The 19,986-nt window shown below is 33.2% G+C and overlaps 1 protein-coding gene across 3 annotated transcripts in view; it reads right to left on the reverse strand.

Moving 5' to 3' along the window:
* Positions 1 to 2: 2 nt before the first annotated feature.
* Positions 3 to 19,986, reverse strand: part of LOC105257628 (CD151 antigen) — a 129,495-nt gene continuing 109,511 nt past the window's right edge. For all 3 annotated transcript variants that reach the window (XM_025415457.1, XM_025415397.1, XM_011268381.3), the window contains 3 exons: positions 9,083 to 9,256; positions 2,413 to 2,574; positions 3 to 1,495 (listed from right to left, as the gene is read on the reverse strand). In XM_025415457.1, the coding sequence (XP_025271242.1) occupies positions 1,349 to 1,495; positions 2,413 to 2,574; positions 9,083 to 9,256 (483 nt within the window). In that variant the 3' untranslated portion in view covers positions 3 to 1,348. The remainder of the gene's footprint in view (positions 1,496 to 2,412; positions 2,575 to 9,082; positions 9,257 to 19,986) is intronic.

Genomic DNA, 19,986 nt, shown 5'->3' on the forward strand with positions numbered 1-19,986 from the left:
TCCGATGTCTAAGTCGATTTTAGACTTGTCCTCGCTGTCGGAGATACGAATCACGATCCATCATCGAGTTTATAACAAATGGTTACCCGATTATTTATTCTTCGACGAGCAAGAGACAAAAAGGAGTAAGATGTAAATAAACTCGATGACGATGCGATTCGATCGTAGGAAAATTGACATTACTCGATTGAATCAGATCTTATTGTTGCGCGGGAAAAGTCAGACAGTCGTGTTAATTTTTTCCTTACGCAGGAGAATTTCTTTTTCGTCTTTTTCAGCTTCTATTGCGATGCGCTTTAATCGATTTTTAATAGATTGCAATTAAATATTATGCAAATTCGCAATGGCAGTATATGAAGTTCGGCGCTTTCGCGAGAGCTCGCCGAGCTCGAAAAATATTTTACGCTCGGAGAGATTTTTTTTTAAGAGATTATATTTTTAACGTCACGACTGACGATTGCGTTATAAAAAAGAATTCAAGTTCGTGTGTCATCATCCGAAAGAAAATGTCACACACAGAAAATATAGTCAAACACCATTGACAGCAACAGCTACAATCGTGAGTTACGCAGTCTCGATTAGCTCCGTATCGATCGTGAACAATTGTCGAGATAATTTTAACCGGTCCAGCGTGCACATACCGGCTGTCCACACATGGTCGTTTATCAAAATTGTCTTTGTAATTACTTGCGTAGAGAAACGCTGCTTCAGAAAACACTACAGTCAACTTTAAATTTATCGATATTGCTCCCCGGGCTGATAGAAATTCCGAAATTTCATACGATAAAGTAGATACCATTACAAATTACATGGAAGATGCGAATAAAATCGACTGACTTTAAAAATCTACACTTTTCTTGTATTTCGTAATGGCATTCGAGAAATTAATTTAAGATCGTCGACAATGGACGAATTTGAAATTAAACTTCGATGCACAATCGTATTCAATGATGAGAAAAGTATCTTTCTCTTCTAGTGATAGCGATCCAGGACGTTGAATCGATCTTTAAACACGATTTTTCTTTTATCTTTGAACTTTCACTCTTCCTCTTCGAATTCTTCATTTTGCTCAGTCGCGAGAAGCGAGACGACGAAAACGGCATCGCTTCTTATTCGCTACCTCGAATTTCACTTATTGATATCTTTCCGAGAGTATAGAGAGGGGGGGAGGGAGTCGCAAATAAGGGTCCGTTGTCGAGGACGGTTCCCTTTCATCCGAACGTTCCCGCGACTATAATCGCGCGTCCTTCCGCCCCTACTCCGACGATCAAACGGACTCCGAGTTGTTCTGCATGTATCTGCACCACGACTGGCCGTTATTATTGCCCTCGGGGCAATGAAGCAATTCTCAGTCATCGAAGTCGTGCCTGAGCTTGATGTAGAGGCAGGAACCGAGAACGATGCCGAAGAGCTCGAGGACCGACAGGCCGAGCCCGACGGCGCCCAGGATTATCAGATGGTCCTTCGTCGTTTCCAGGAACTTGTAAATGCAGCCCTAGGTAAACAAAATTAGATTTAGCGGGGATTCAAGCAGATGTAAAAGGTGCTTTATTTGGGCGAAAGCTCAATTTCCGCAAGGCGATATTTGTCTTAACGAACTGTGCCGACTCTTACGCGAAGTCAAAAGTACAAACGCGCGAATCATAAATGCGACTTTTGGCTCTTTGTCACTTTACGACAATACATACATTACACAGGATGTTCCAGACCACCCCTTTTAAAATGAAAGTAAATGGTTTTTATAAAAAATCGCGAACAATTTTTAAGTAAATCGGATACGCTCTATCAAATGGTGATATTTTCAACTTTTGATTCCGACCGGAAATACATCATTCGGATCGGAAGTTGAATTTTTTTAGGGGAACATGGTACTTTTTATTAAAGATTCGAATTGTATGTGAAAAAATAAGAAACTTTTGTATCAAGCGTTTTTTTTTAAAGTGCCTCTGTCAATCTTAAAATTGACCTTAAAAGTAACTGTGATGAACTTTCAAGGTCAATTTTAAGATTGACAGAGGCACTTCCAAAAAAAACGCTTGATACAAAAGTTTCTTATTTTTTCACGTACAATTCGAATTTGTAATAAAAAGTACCATGTTCCCTTAAAAAAATTCAACTTCCGATCCGAATGGCGTATTTCCGGTCGGAATCAAAAGTTGAAAATATCACCATTTGATAGAGCGTATCCGATTTACTTAAAAATTGTTCGCGATTTTTGATAAAAGCCATTTATTTTCATTTTAAAAGGGATATATGGGTGGTCTGGGACACCCTGTATATCCAAAGTTACAAGTCCACTTTAAAAGGAATATATCGAACGCGTGGTATTCAATTCAGCTTAATATCGCGTTTGATAATCGTGGAAAGTCGTGGAAAGCTAGAGAAACTCTAGCGAAGCCGTGGCAAACATACCGTGTATTGTATATTGGAGGGATGATCCCTTTTCCCGCAAAGTAACGTCGGCGTCTTGCAGCAGCTGTCAGGTACAACGCTACCGTTCCTAAGGACTTCCTCGTCTTTATGCCACTCGCTCATAACCCAGTCTTCAAATCTCAAGGCACCGCAGCATTTGAACTGCAAATTCCAATAATAATGTCTTTCGCGATAATACATATCGAGTAAGAAACCAAGCAAATTTGGTCGCTTGCTTTATGAAAGTTTAACGTTTGTTTCAGCCACTTTGATACCAAGGAAACTTCAATTATATCGAAAATGGAAAAAAATGACTCAATAATTTATAAACTTTTTTGCGAGACATTTAAAAATAAATTCCAAGTTTAAATTTTTTTAAATTATCAAATTTTATTTATTCAAAAAACATTATTCTGATTTCTTAAAAAATTTCTAGGAGGATATAAAAATACAATTCTCAAACTGCATTAACTTGTTAGTGACATCTTTCTCATTCTCCAGTTCCGTTTCTCGATCTGTGCAATAAAATACACGAGGATAAGAAAGGAGACGATAAGCGACGAGATGATAGAAGCGATAACAACGATAATAGACGCACGCGCGCGATAATAACGATAACACGTTATACAGCGGGGAGTCATTGAGGGAGGAGAGGGGATCGAGGAAGGATGGAAAGAGGCAGATTAATGGAGGTGAGAAACCTCTTTCGGCGGGAGCAAGTTAAATGGTAACTTTAATGCGGGCACGTAATCCGGCGGGATTCATCGCACGCCGAAACTATTAGATATAAACGCGATAAACACGATTTCTACAGGTTCCTTTACACATGCAGGTCAAGACGAATCTCGTCTACGCATTCGAATCCTCTTTGACCATGCATACATACATATATATATATATATATATATATATACAGGATGTCCTAGTTATCTTCCGTCATCTTTCAAAGACAGATTCCTGGGATCATTTGAAGACAATTTTTCCTCAGCGAAGATGTCAATGAAGACCATCATTTTTTGTATGTTCCCGATTTTTGTCATCATATATCTTTGCAATTAAGTCTTAAATTAAAACTCAACTAAAGTAAACTCTATTTAAAATTAATCAAAGAATGTGGTTTTGTTAATATTTTATTTCTACAAAGTTTAGTTTAAAACCCCTTATTTCCAATTACTTATAATTCGAAAATTATTAGTGTCTTGACATTTTCGTGGAGGAAAAATCGTCTTCAGATGATCCCAGAAAGCTGTCTTTAAAAGATGACGGAAATTAACTGGGACACCCTGTATCTGAAATGATGCACTAAACTTTAGGAGAGTATTCTAGAGGTCAAAATAAGACTTTTTCCTATGAACTTTTTCCGAGTTAGAGGCCCCTAAAGTTTAGGGAAAAGATTAAAAATTGGTTGTATTTCAGAAAAAAAGGTTTTGATGTTACCTATCATCCTCACTTGAGAAATAAATAGATTTGCGTTACGGATTAATTTCACACATTTTCAAAATTTAGCTCGGAGAGAGGTTCATTTGCGGACCCATATTCATAAGAAAAAAGAAGTCTTATTTTGATCTCTAGAATACGCTCCTAAAGTTTAGTGCATCATTTCAGATACACCCTGTATATATACAGAGTGTCCCTGATATACAGGTCCTTGATCCCACTATATACAAGCATTTGTAAGGAGGTAGAGACCAGTAAACTGAACAGAAGTCCTATACTATTTTACAATTTTCGCAATAATAACAGAAATATTAAATATTAAAATTGGACAAATGAAAGGAGCGCTCCTTTCTTTCGTCTAATTTTAATATTTAATATTTCTGTTATTGTTGCAAAAATTGTAACACGGTGAACCGTATTATAGCTCGAATGGTTAAGCGTTTCTCATTCGATTGTAATATTTAATATTTCTGTTATTATTGCGAAAATCGTAAAACGATATAAGACTTTTCTATTCAGTTTACTGCATTCTACCTCCTTACAAGCGCTTGTATATAGCGCTCTGGGACACCCTATATATGCACTGGAAGCGCGGATTGGCTACAGATGTATAGCTCCAGGGAGTATTCTTGATTCAACGCTGTTCCATTTTTGGAGGAAAGATACTATTACGAGCGATACGACTTTGGTAAATGATCTTTCTTTAAAATTTCAGGGATACTCGAAACCCCTCTATATAAACTGGGAAATACATCTGCGGTACAACAACATTTGTTGCTGTACCACGACTATATAACCGCTTTCAATTATTCATCGTCCTCTGAAACGAATGCCCCGAGTACTGCTTTTGAGTACGGTATTGGAAAAAAGAGGAGAGCGAGGATCAAAGAAACTGCGAGAGGTAAAAGAATACATTTACACACGAGTGTAAACATGCACATATTTACGTATATTTATATCAAGCGTGCAAACGTGGAAAAAAAGTTGTCATAAGAACCGCGTATAGAAAGCGTGATACGCGCAATCTTTCGCCGGTTTTTTAAGAAAATTGTATCATATTTTTCTTTTTATTCAAGAAGAATATGGTTTACACCGAAACAGAATGTCGTTGCGACTTTATTAACCCTTTCGTACCTTCGGCTTTCCCAAAAGAGATGTGTTTCATATGAAGATAGTTTTACAGGTTTTCGGGGGTGCTGATTCCAAATTTACCATCAAAATTTACATTCAAAATGGCAGATTTAAGATAGCGATAATGAAAAGCTTAAATATATTTAAAATATTAGCTTTGATTTTATTTTGATTTTTTAAAAATATATATAATGTTTTTTCCTGAATATACACATACACGTTCGACTCATAGCGTTGTTATACATTTTTTTTTTCGCAAGCCGCGCATCTGTCGCGTCGTCTTACTTTGATTACACATATAAATTATTATAATATTTATCATAATAAAGTTGTAATCACATTTAAATAAAACTTTAAATTTATAATTAGCGCATAAAATTTATGCGCTAATTATAAATTTTATTTTTCAATTAATATGCGGTTAATCTTCATTCTCTAAAAATTTGATTTTTTGCAAAGTTTAGATAATTATATTGTACTGTAAATATTACATTTCAAAGTGCACGATTTTTTTTTACATATAACTTGAACCTTCTTCTCTAAAGCCAAGGTAGAAGTCGATAGGATTATTTGTTTAAAAGTTATGAATTTTTTCGTAGATGGGACATATATGTCCCGGAGGTACGAAAGGGTTAATGATAAATGAGTTGAGATTAAAAGCAAAGATACACAGAAAAAAGGACATTCTCATTTTGAAAATATATTTAGTTTTAACATGGAAATCTTGAAATAAGATTATATTGCGTTAATTAAAGAAAAATATAATTGCTTGAATAATTGCTTACTTGAATGAAGCCATTTTATATAGTTCAATCGAGAAAAATATATTCTTATGATTTAAGATTTAATTTTCTTGAATAGAAAAGAAACAACGTTCGATAGAAAATAACATTTTTAAATCAAAGATTATAATTTTCTTAAGATAGAATTAAATAATTATATATTCTTGAGGTGACAACTGCAATATTAAAATAAGCCTATAATATTGTTGAAATTTAAAATTATTAAATTCTTCTAAGAAGATTATAAATTGTCGCGTATATACGAAACAATGAACGCGTTAGTTTAAATATATAAGTTTTGATTTGACACTTATTTTTTTCTGTGAGTTTAAGGAATAATCGCGTTACACAGAAAAAAGGACATTTTCGTTTTGGAAATTATTTAATTTTAACATGGAAATCTTGAAATGAGATTATATTGCGTTAATTAAAGAAAAATATAATTGCTTGAATAATTGCTTACTTGAATGAAGCCATTTTATATAGTTCAATCGAGAAAAATATATTCTTATGATTTAAAATTTAATTTTCTTGAATAGAAAAGAAACAATATTAGATAGAAAATAACACTTTTAAATCAAAGATTATAATTTTCTTAAGGTAGAATTAAATAATTATATATTCTTGAGGTGACAATTACAGTATTAAAATAAACCTATAATATTGTTGAAATTTAAAATTATTAAATTCTTCTAAGAAGATTATAAATTGTCGCGTATGTACGAAACAATGAACGCGTTAATTTATAAATATATAAGTTTTGATTTGACACTTATTTTTTTTCTGCGTAGAGGAGATGATGAGAGAATAAAATTAAAGGAACAAATGTACAATAAATCTTTCGTAAGGACCGAGTAAAAAATGCGTCGAAAGACCCTCGCGAGAGTGTATATTCACGCGTAGCACGTGCGCGTACGCGGAAATATTTATTTCCGTTTGCGGAACCGCCTTAAATATTCCCGACAAGCGCGCTGTCGCGGTAAAACTCGATTTCCCGAACGAAATGAAATGCTTGTACACGTATATAGAGATTCCCCCGTGTATATAGATAAAATGCGGATCCTGAATTTCTTCCGCTTGCCCGACGGCTTCTCGCCAATTTCGATGGACGAGGGTTTAAGGGTGTCGAACACTCCGAATCGACGCGAAGAAATGGAAACGAAAATCCTCGGACAATCAATGGAATCCACGATGGAAGGATGAAATTTTCGAAAGATGGAGGGAGAGCGAGGGGGGGAAAGAGGGATTCGATTTATCAGGTCAATGGCATTGCGCGGGAGAGCGACTTAACTCCCGGTCCATTATCGACACCATGGATCGCGCCGCGTGTGCTTACAAGTCCGATCCGAAATCAAGATATCGCGCTCGACATAAAACGGATTTAGGCGGCAGATACGATTAATTTCGACGGAAACTTCCCATGGAGCCTATATCTGTAGGCCCCATTATATAGAGTGTATATGCGCGCCGTTGGCTTAAGTCTCCCAGCTCGATTTAATCCCGCGAATATAATGAGCAACTTGAGCCTGCGATTATAACAATTTCAATCCGAGCGTAAATCTACGTTTGGAGAATCCTTGCGAAATGCGTAAATACATTTGATGGAGATGAAATCGCGTAAAACGGAGACGTTCCGCGAAAGTATGGGATAAAAATGCGAATTCACCGCGATGCTAATCGATTTATAGCGAATGGGCGGAAACTGCGTTTCGCGACGCGATAACGATAATTTATTATAGCAGGGTCGTCGTAAGAGAAGAAGATAGAGAGAATGTGTGCTGTCGTCGACGGGAACATAAATAAGAGCGCTGCCATGTGTGATATCGCGAGCCCAAAAACCACCCATCGTGCCATGTCGATCAGAGCGTACGTAAATTAACGTCGAGTAACTTCGAAATGGCTCGGCTATAATCGAGAAAATATACAAAAATCTACGATACACAAAAATTACGAGAATACTAATTTAAATTATAAATTACATCGCGTCTTTTCGTGTTAATTGTAAGAAGAATATAAATCATTCGAGAATTCCAACCCTGAGAATCTCTCTGTGATTAAAGGGACTCGGCACTTGCTGATTCTAGGACACCCTCTATTTGTCGACGACGATCGTATTACGCATTGACAAGCTATACGAAACGTTTTCAGCAAACACTCAACGTCGGTATCATATTGCGTATGTAGCGTATGATGGCGCATTGCAACGCGAAAGGCCATCGAGAACGTTATTCCGAGCTCGTAGAGGGCACGAATATAACAGCTCGGGAATATAAAAATGATAATGAGGAGAAACCGATATCGAGGAGCCGTCGTTGACGTGCTATCGTGCTTTTATTTTGCTCACAATTGTTCGACACCGTCCTTGCTAGTACGCAGAAAAAAAGGACATTCTTGTTTTGAAAATAAATTTAGTTTTAACATGGAAATCTTGAAATAAAATTATATTGCGTTAATTTAAGAAAAATGTAATTGCGTTAATAATTGTTTACTTGAATGAAGCCATTTTATATAGTTTAATCAAGAAAAATATATTCTTATGATTTAAGATTTAATTTTCTTGAATGGAAAAGAAACAATGTTAGATAGAAAATAATATTTTTAAATCAAAGATTATAATTTTCTTAAAGTAGAATTAAATAATTATATATTCTTGAGGTGACAATTGAAATATTGAAATAAACCTATAATATTGTTGAAATTTAAAATTATTAAATTCTTCTAAGAAGATTATAAATTGTTGCGAAACAATGAACGTGTTAGTTTAAGTATACAAGTTTTGAGTTGACACTTATTTTGTTCTGTGTACAGAAAAAGAATATTCTTGTTTTGAAAATATATTTAGTTTTAACGTGGAAATCTTGAAATGAGATTATATTGCGTTAATTTAAGAAAAATATAATTAAGAAAAATATAATTGCGTTAATAATTGTTTACTTGAATGAAGTTATTTTATATAGTTTAATCAAGAAAAATATATTTTTATGATTTAAGATTTAATTTTCTTGAATGGAAAAGAAACAATGTTAGATAGAAAATAATATTTTTAAATCAAAAATTATAATTTTCTTAAAATAGAATAAATAATTATATATTCTTGAGATGAGAATTACAATATTAAAATAAGACTATAATATTGTTAAAATTTAACATTATTAAATTCTTCTAAGAAAATTATAAATTGTTGCGTATATACGAAACGATGAACGTGTTAGTTTAAGTTTTAGTATAAGTTTTGATTTGACACTTATTTTTTTTCTGTGTATATAGCTCCAGTTTGAGAAATGAAATAAGAATTTCCTCCGGATGGGTCTCGTACTTACTTCTTTCTGCATCTGGTCGATGGCCGCGGTTTCTCGAGATCGTACGGAATAGTTCTCGAGGAAGGTGCGGTTCAAGTTCATCTTCAACTCAGGGCCGACTTGTTCCTCGTAGAGACGCGCCAGAGCGCCGACTCCGGCCTCCAGGACGAGCACCGCCATCACCACAAAGACGTACTGCGTCGATGGAAGAAAGAAAGCAGAGGAGCGAAATTAGGAGTCGGTGAAAATAACATCGGACATGGCTTTTTTTGCGATTACGCTCTCTCTCTATTAACGTTCCTATCTCGGTTAACGAACGGAGTGGCGATGAAAGAGCAAAATGAGCGTTTAATTGAATGGAAATTCTGATAAAAGATGTCGAGTGAATTTTTTATCGACAGAAATGGGGAATGGCTTTTAATAAAAATCAGCTTATCTCTCCGTGGTAAATACGCGCGTTCTCTCGCTCTTTCTTTCTATAAATAACTCCCGAAAATAATTCCTCGAGATGACGTAATATGGACGAACGATTTTTAACGTGCGCTTTTTTTATACTAAACACGATAAAGCTCGAGATGAAATCTGTCAGCTGTACCATCATATTTTCACAGAGAGGCTTTGTTGTTATATAATGGTATTTATTCCTTGCTTCCTTTCAATGTTGTTTTCCTCGCAATTTTGCTATTGACTCGTCCAAATATGATTCGAAATACAAATATGTATTATATATCTCATATGTAAAATTTTTCATAAAATACTCGCGAAAAAAAGCATACTTTTTACATTCCTTTTATAAAATGAATCTGTTATACACTAAAAAAGGATATATACCGCAGATATATAGGACTACATATTGCACAGAAATAAAAACTCTATTTTTATCTTAGTTATCACTTACTATAATAACGATTATAGTAAATCTTCTATTATCTTAATTATCTTAATCACTACTATAATAATGATCTTATGGCAATGATTGATAATAATAATCTTAAATATAATTCCCGCCAAAGGAAATTATAATTTATGATAATTACAACTATTTCTTCCTCCCAGTGTAGAGATAATGTTGATTCCGAAATGAACAATGTATAATAATAACCATGCGTTCACATTAATTTATAATACGGATTTGTGGAGCAAAGCCGCAGGCAGAGAGAATTCACCTCGTTCGCTCAAGAGTCATCGCTTTCCCTCTTTCTTTTGAAGCGACGTATTAAAATTGCGTAATGTTCACCGAAGCTTTTCAGACTTTTCATGAATATAAACCTCTACCGAGGGACGACGAGACGCGCACACCTCAACAATCCCCCTTCCCTATGAATATTCAAATCGCGGTGACTAACTATCGCTCGTACTTTCGCAAGATTTTGCGACTCGTAGAAGAATGTGTACAGCGAGAAAAAAACACAAAAATATTTTTTCTCGTTTAACATATGGACATTATTAATTTTACACTTCTTAATTAGCGCGATATCGGCATTTAACTTTTCCGAGTTGCATGGAGTTGTTGGGAATGAAGTGTGCGTTAAACCGATGAAATGTTGGCCGATACATATAACGGTGAGAAGAGAGAGAGAGAGAGGAGAAGGAGAAGAAGAGAAGAGGAGATAAGAGAAGCTGCAGCTCGGCAGCTAATTTGTGATCAATTCCCGATGTCACCAGGAATTAAGCTGTATCGAGATAGGTAAATGATGCTTTCGGGCGGACACTCACAAGGATATAAGCACGGAAGTATCCCCCTCCGATTTTAATGAGCTTTTAATATGTTGTTTTCTAGACAAAAATAAGGGACACGTATTTTTTAAAATACCCTTTTGAAAAAAATCGGTTTTTTTCTTTCGAGATGAATATTTCAGGAACTATAAGAGATAGAAAAAAATGTTTCAAATTAAAAGTTAAATGGCTTCAAGTACTTTACAACAATAACAAAAAAAATTTAGAAAAATTAAAAACAAAAATTTTTTTTACTTGTTACTATCCTAACTTAATGTATCTAGTGGCGAAAATAAGAATGAACGGAAAGATTGATGAATTTGCTAAAATTTATGATTTATATATTTAAAAAATGTATCTGTGTGAATATTTACGAATCTTCTAACGTTATTTACACGCTTTTCTGCTTTCTTGTATTTTGTAAAATATCCCACTTCTCACGCAATTAAAACCGCCTTAAAATCATACTTGAAAAACTTTGGCCAAAAGTGTCTTTTATATCTCGGAAAGCTTTGGAACTTGAGACAGTTCGTAAGAAAAAGTAAGCTCTTCAATTATAATTAGAATATACGCGAAGACTGCGGAAAACTGCGCTTGAAAGCGGAGAACCGCACTCATCTCTAAAGCTGATTAACAATATGTTCCTTCGGTCTCGTAATTAGATCGAAGCCGTCGAGTCAAACGTATACTAGCGAAATTAGAACAAGACAGTGCGCGATGATCGATCGGGTTTTCCGCACAAACGCGCGGTCGAGATGGGAAGCAAAATGCGAAGTTTCCTGACGGATGACGCATAATTTATAATATATTAGGACGCTCAACAAGTAATAAGCGCCACGTATAGAACGTTCATCAATTTCCACGTTCATAGACGTTTCGTTAATCGTCGGGACACGATAAAAAATTGTGCGTCCATATGTTCAAATTTTCTTGCGTTATCACATTTTGATTAGTACTTTAATGTAAAATTAACATACAACTTATATGTTATTATTTTTATAACGTTTTCATGCGTTACATTTATGTCAACTTTATAACTAAACACTTTGTATACGTCTCTTAGAAATGGAATATTATTATGAGTATTTTTAATATAATTATTTTAAACAATCAACATGTCTCAAAGTCAGTTTAACATTCTAGGAAGTGTTAAAGTGAATCTTCAAATAATCTTGAACTTTGACATAAAAAAATAATTAAATTTATTAAAATCAAATATTTCTATTACAAATAATTTAAGTTAAAATAATGACTATTATATGTTAATATCTTCAACATTTCTTACGAGTTATTGTAACTATTTTTTCATGTAATTTTTAATTAATTTGTATGTTATTTTTACATTATACTTAAAGTCACAATAACAAAAATAAATGTTAAGTATCGTGTCGATCATTTAACATTTTTAATTTGTCAATAAGTAACATACGACGAATAAGTTATTTTTGCTTAACTTAAAATTTAGAGTAGACTTTATGGGACATGTGAAAAATGTTATAATTAACATTTTATTTTTTACTGTGTATGTTTCATTTTCCGACACGATATAATCCAAAGTCAGTTTAACATTCTAAGAAAAGTTAAAGTGAATCTTGAAATAATCTTGAACTTTGACATCCAAAAATAATCAAATTTATTAAAATCAAATGTTTCTATTACAAATAATTTAAGTTTAAATAATTACTTAAAATATTTTAAATTTAATATTATAAATTAAGTTAAAATAATTGAGTTAAAATAATTATATGTTAATGTCCTCAACATTTCTTACGAGTTATTGCAACTATTTTTTCATATAATTTTTAATTAATTTGTATGTTATTTTTACATTACACTTAAAGTCATAATAACAAATGTAAAGTATTGTGTCGATCATTTAACATTTTTAGTTTGTCAATAAGTAACATACGACGATTGAGTTATTTTTTTAACTTAAAATTTAGAGTGGACTTTGTGCGACATGTTAAAAAATGTTATAATTAACATTTTATTTTTTACAGTGTGCCCGTTTCATTACGAAAACAGAGGAGGGAGGAGAGAGGGGAGGCGGGAAGCAGACAGAGACGAACACGGATCGCGATATTTCCGCTTTCTCCCTTCATCCATTATTCGGAATAGAGTGAAACGACGTCTTTACATCGGTTGGTACCTACATGTACTATACCCAAGTGTGTACGTACATATTAGTACCTCAGTCAATAAATCGTTCCGGGTATATATATTATGGCGGAAACGCGGCACACAAGGAGAGGGTAGGAATGGCAATCGACAGTTTGAGATTGGTGAGGAGGCTGACAGTGAACGGGAGAGACGACGATAGATCAAACATACCAATTGCTTTTCCACTATATGGCTATGCACATGGCTGTACATATACACACATACACACGCATCTGGGATGATTTCATGGCAGGAAAAAGGGAAAACTAGTATCATGTCCTCGAATAATTGTTAGAGACAGATGCTTTTGTGTCCCGGGGTTAACGTGTCCCGGAAAACGTGCAATCTCGACTATCGAGTGAGGCTTATAAAATACGGATCGAGGATTTGTACAAACTCAGTAATCTATTTAAAAAAAAAGGAAAGAAGAAATAGAGCGTCGGTTACAATGATAAAATTGGTTTTTATTATTAAATGTATTAAATATTATTTTATTTAATTTCGAATTATGAAAATTTTTATTTGGAAACGTTTGCAATATGCTACGCAATAATTCAATTTAAATAATTTTTATAATTTGAAATATAAAACGCGTGAGAAACAAGAGATAGAGAAGAGAGTAAAATATAAAATTGTGAAAAAAAATAAATGTTACTTTATAAATATAAGTATTTTTTATTAGAAATATAAGTATTTTAAGTATTTTTAAAATATAAATATTTTTAATAAATAAAGGATTCGTACAAACTCAGTAATCTATTAAAAAAAAAAGAAGAAGAAATAAAGCGTCGATTACAATGATAAAATTGATTTTTATTATTAAATGTATTGAATACTATTTTATTTAATTTTGAATTATGAAAATTTTTATTTGGGGACGATTGCAATATGCTACGCAATAACTCAACTTAAATAATTTTTATAATTTGAAATATAAAACGTGTGAGAAATGAGAGAGAGAGAGAGAGAATAGAGTAAAATATAAAATTGTGAAAAAAAATAAATGTTATTTTACAAATATAAGTATTTTTAATCACTGAAGATATATTAATTTTTTTATAATATGCAAAGTATAATATTATAGAAGTGAATAGATATTGGAAAATTGATAGTGTAGAAGGGAAAAGATATTGGATATTTGTAATAAATTTAGTTAATGTTTTTAATCTTTCAAAGAGCATATTCTGTCGTATAATGTATAGCGCAGCAAGATAAACTTCGTCTTCGGATTACCGTCACGAGACATTGACAATGGAATTTAAGCCGGTCATGGTTCTTGGACTTTACACGGTTCTGTGATGGAAACACGAGGAATCACGGGATTGCGAATCGCATAGAGTAGACACATTATGAATACACGGTCGATTGCTAAACTTGACCAGATGTTAATTATAACTAATGCTCTAGAGTGAAGATTGTAACAAAGGACAACTGCACTTGTTATTATTCGCAGCGCGATAATTATACGTTTTTATTAACAAAATATATTCATTAAATATTTATTTTTATAAATTTATAAATTTTCTTATTTTATTAAATAATATATGTATATACAGGGTGTATCTGAAATGATGCACTAAACTTTAGGAGCGTAGACTTTTTTCTTATGAACATGGATCTGCAAACGGACTCTTTTCCGAGCTAAAATTCGAAAATGTGGAAAATTGATCAAACACTCGCAACGCAAATTTATTTATCTCTCAAGAGAGGGTGATAGGTAACGTCAAAACCTTTTTTTTCTCAAATACAGTCAATTTTCAATTTTTTCCCTAAACTTTAAAAGCCTCTCTCAGTTCGAAGGGGGGTTCATTTGCGGACCCATGTTAATAGGAAAAAAAGTCTTATTTTGACCTCTAGAATACGCTCCTAAAATTTAGTGCATCAGATACACTCTGTATATATATTTGTTACTGTCAAAAATATCACTCTTTCACATATTCAAACAAATTAAAATAAAATTATAATTATAAAAAAAGGAGATATCTTACATATAAGATATTTTTATTAATCTATATATTTTAGAAACAAAATATAAAATATAAAAACTCTGCAATAATATTTTGCGTGAATGTATTTTCTTATGTGAATTGTAGAACAATCTATCCTATCTAAATATTTTATAGACACACACACACAGAATCTGTATATTGTATACCGATCGGGGGGAATAAAACTAGAACAGGGTATGAATGCGCTACTCAACTTTCTCCGTATCTGTAAAGTCTCTCTTTCCATAGGATCACCAACTTGTGTTCATTAGGGATATGGATTTACCTTCCTACCATCGACAAAAATCTTAATTGAGCGCCATATAAGGCCTCGACTAATGAGACGATTCGCTCGTGCCATCCGTGTATAGGTGGTGAAAGGGAGCAGAGGCCAATGGGAAAGCCGAGGCAAAAGGTTGTCGAGCAAGAAGGGAGGTGGTCTTCTTGCGTCGAGGATCGACGATAGTTTATCGCTGCTACGGTGGATTAAGCTCGTTACTTCTTCACCGTTATTAGCCGAAACGGGCACTTCGGAATATAAAAAAGAACGATGATAGTATAGCTCGTATCAATAATAAAGGATTTATTAAAGAATAGTAATAAATTAATTTATTATATTAATAAAAAAAAATAACAGCGATAAATAAACAACGACAGACGTTTTGTATAACAAGAGAGAGAGATTGTTGATGGAGATATTCGATAAAGACATTTGTAAAACCGCACATGTACATGATAAATGAGGGGAAAATAAAGATTATTAATTGGACTAACTATTAATTGGATAAACGGTAAAGACTTTTCGCATTGATTGTCAATAGTTTCACAAAAACTACCTGGATTGTTATTTTGTAATTATCAAGGTAGGTGATGAAATAACAGCTATACTGCTAAAAATAACAGCCTTACGAGTCTCTCTTTCTCTGTTAAAGAGAAATTAATGGTTTGTTCGCTTCGACGACATCAGAATTTTGTTAATCAACGAGCTTATGCGGAAAGCATAATAGAGCTATTGTCGGACAACTCATTGCATTTCATTCGTAATTCATAATCAATATTATATTTATATTCATTAGCACGCGATATTAATTTCTGCCGTAATAATTAACGGAGTCTTAATGTTGCACAAACCGGTTAATGTTTTTTTTTTCTTTTTCCTTTGAACTTTTCGTTTTGCGGATTTTTTAATTACTTTTACGCATTGCCAAAGTCGGCAATTGACATTAACATAAATATCACTTGTATTACGTTTCGAAGTTTCTCTCAATGTGCGAAGAACTAGTACTTAAACGAGGAGATTGTTTTATTTTGTAAAGCTCTAGTTGCTACTGCTCTCGTAATTGAACAACGACTCTGTTATCTCGCGATAATTATACAACTCAACAACTCGAGAATCGGAAACGTAATTAGGAAAAGGGTTACTGACTTGGTGTGCTTCGCGAGAGTATCCAAATAGGCGGAATAAAAGGCGCGGCTCGCGAAACAATAGAGCGATGCTGAATAAGAGAGGCCAAAGTTGGGAAGAATTAAGAAAATGCCACGAGAGAAACTTCCCTCCAAGATCACCGATAACTTTGTTAAGGACGGAGTAAAATTGTAAAATTCCGCCATTGTGGTGTGCGCGCGATTCTGCGAGTTTTTTTGCAAGAGCGGAAATTATGCTTCTCGCCACAGGGTATAGGTTACAATCGGACAGAATATTGTCCGTTTTCGCGATAATGGAAATTTGCGAATGCACGAATGCTTAAAAATACAACGAGGAAAACGCAACAGACAATTTTCCGCCTCGCCGTGATCGTCGAGCACAATTTTCCGTATAAATTCCCAAGCCTTGCAAGTGTCGCGAAATAATTCCCTTTTTTACACAGTAAAAAAACTGTGCGTCCATATGTTAAAATTTTCTTGTGTTACGTTTTAATTAATACTTCAATGTAAAATTAACATACAACCTATATGTTATTATTTTTATGTTTTCATGCGTTACATTTATGTCACCTTTATAACTTAACACTTTATATACGTCTCTTAGAAATGGAATATTATTTTGAGTATTTTTTAACATAATCATTTTAAACAATCAACATGTCAAAATCAGTTTAACATTCTAAGAAAAGTTAAAGTGAATATTTAAACAATTTTGAACTTTGACATACAAAAATAATTAAATTTATTAAAATCAAATGTTCCTATTACAAATAATTTAAGTTTAAATAATTACTATTATACGTTAATGTCCTCAATATTTTTTACGGATTATTGTAACTATTTTTTCATGTAATTTTTAATTAATTTGTATGTTAATTTTACATTAACTTAAAGTCACAGTAACAAAAATAAATGTTAAGTATCGTGTCAATTATTTAACATTTAGTTTGTCAATAAGTAACATACGACGAATGAGTGTTTAACTTAAAATTTAGAGTGGATTTTCTAGGACATGTGAAAAATGTTAAAATTAACCTTTTATTTTTTATTGTGTATGTTTCATTTTCCGACACGATATAATCTAAAGTTTCCGATAATTTTGCCTCATGCTTATTATATTTCATCGTTTCAAATCTGTAATATGCTCGTAATATATAAATATTACAGCATAAAGGAACAATAATAATAAAGAAGAACTTTAAGTATTCCATAAGCCTCGGTAGAGAATCTCGGAAAGTTTGAAGCGAATGAAAAGATATGTATAAAATAATAGCGCGAGTTTCTTGAGTAGAGACTAAGAAGACTAAGAGAAATTCTTCTCGAAAGGAAAGAAAACTGGTCGCTTTATGCCCTTCCTGAGTCGGAACGTCTAAAAAGAGCGAGAGCGTAAAAATGAAAGAATAACGGCTAATACTATACTTTCAATCTGTGCGCGTTATTTCAGGAACGATACGCGCGGAAATATACCATCTATTTTTATGTCGTTTATTATGATACATACACCTTTCAACAACGTTCTATTATTAAAAGTTAAGTTACGCGTTAAAATTCTTATGTGAAATAATCCTATATATCTTTTATAAAGCTCGTGCTAAGGAGAAGTCGAACATTAAAAAATTAAAAAACTTAGGCTTAATAAAAAGAAAGCGATAATAATATCCTATGGCAATAAATGAAATAAAAATGCACATGTAAAATAAATGCACGATATATTGCTCCATTTTATTACTTCTATATTAAACGACATAAATTAATGATGTAAATTAAGAACGATAAGCCTTAATCATCCTAAATTTGTTTAAAATTTTATTCGCGCTTTTATGCAAATATTCTGATTCTTGCTGATCGTATATAAAGTGGTCGTGATTAAAGAAGGCTAACGTATAATTATAAGAGATAAAATTATTCGCGAACATCATTCATGTCGAGCAGCAATTAAGAAATATCGGCACGTTTATTAAAATACATTACACGCTCAAAAAAATGTTTTGCTGATGCAGGTAAATTTCTAAAAGCAACAACAACACGTTATCGCTACTTTTTTGTATTTGAACATGACTTACACGCAGAATTTATAACTGCAAATTCTAGTAATATCTTCTAGCAAATTTGGATCCCATTATCAAATATTAATTATTGCATAAGATAAATATGGCTCTTGATACTAGCTAGAATAATCTTTGTGAGGGATGATTTTTACTGCGTAACACACGGTAAATTTTATAACAAATTTTATTTCAACATGTGTGTAGATAGACAGGACCATTCTTTCGAATGATGCGACGAGTTGAAATATATTAAGCAACGCTAAAGACCTGTGTGTCGTGAAAAAAAATCGTCGAAACTTTATTGAGCTATTATGAAAGCTATTATGAAAGCCGCTTTTAACACGTCATTGAGATAGTTAACGACAAGAAAACAAGCTCTCGGGAGTTTTCCCTTTCGTTGCAATTGCAATGTTTTACAGGCTGGAGAGCCGATCCAGACAGCGAGGCAAGAAAACGCCGATTATCGTGTCTCGTTTCGTTCGAAAGCGCAACGAGAAAACCGCAATTATAAAGACATTAAACTTGAGCTCATGTAGGGCCCGATCATTTCTCATTGAATCTTTATTGTTGTCGACGATTGCTGTATCTGCAAAAAAAAAAGGGATGCAATGTCGAGCATTCCGAGTCTCCTTACGAGCAATTCGTCCTGGATAACCCGAGGGCTTTCGTCTGTCTCTGTGTCACGTATAAAGGGTTTCAATCGGAAAGATGGAATGGGAAATTTTATAAGAATGCATTTAAACCGGTCCTGATCGTGCAAATTTATCGGCTCGAAAGTGCATCCTGTCGTTCAATTTGCAATGCACGTCATTTTATATTTGATGTATATTGCTTATAAAGCGACCGAAATATTTCGACAAATGTTTTTATCAATGCGAATCATTTCGAGAGACATGGCGTCTTCTTTTTTTTCATTAAAATACAGGGTATATCTGAAATGATGCATTAAATTTTAGGAGCGAATTCCAGAGGTATAAGACTTTTTTTTCTTATAAACATAGATCCGCAAATAAACTCCCCTTCGAGCTAAAATTCGAAAATGTGTAAAATTGATTAAACACCCGCAACGCAGATTTATTTTTCTCTCAAGAGAGGGTGATAGATAACGTCAAAACCAAAGTCAAATAATAAGGCAATCCATAATACAGCCAATTTTCAATTTTTTCCCCAAACTTTAGGGACCTCTAGCTCAGAGGGGAGTTTATTTGCGAACCCATGTTAAGAAAAAAATCTTATTTTGACCTCTAGAATATGCTCCTAAAGGTACACCATTTCAGATACACCCTGTATATATTAATATATTTTAATAAATAATATTAAGTCTTAAAATAATAAAAATCTGCAGAAGATCTATATGCGTGACATTGCCAGGATTTTTGTACTTATTTTCTATAATCTGAAAGATTTATATTACTAATATATTTACTTTAATGATAAATCGTTAGCCCTTTTTGTTGTAATTATATAATAATTTTTTTCCATTTTCAGACACTGTATATACGTACAATAGAATGCAATTTTAATTGTACATCTGTAGGAAACAGAGTGCGTTTGCGTACGTCAGCAATAATCTCAAGATTCGCAATCG

This window comes from Camponotus floridanus, unplaced genomic scaffold, assembly GCF_003227725.1.
Source record: "Camponotus floridanus strain SB8 unplaced genomic scaffold, Cflo_v7.5 scaffold1, whole genome shotgun sequence".
Lineage (NCBI taxonomy): Eukaryota > Metazoa > Arthropoda > Insecta > Hymenoptera > Formicidae > Camponotus > Camponotus floridanus.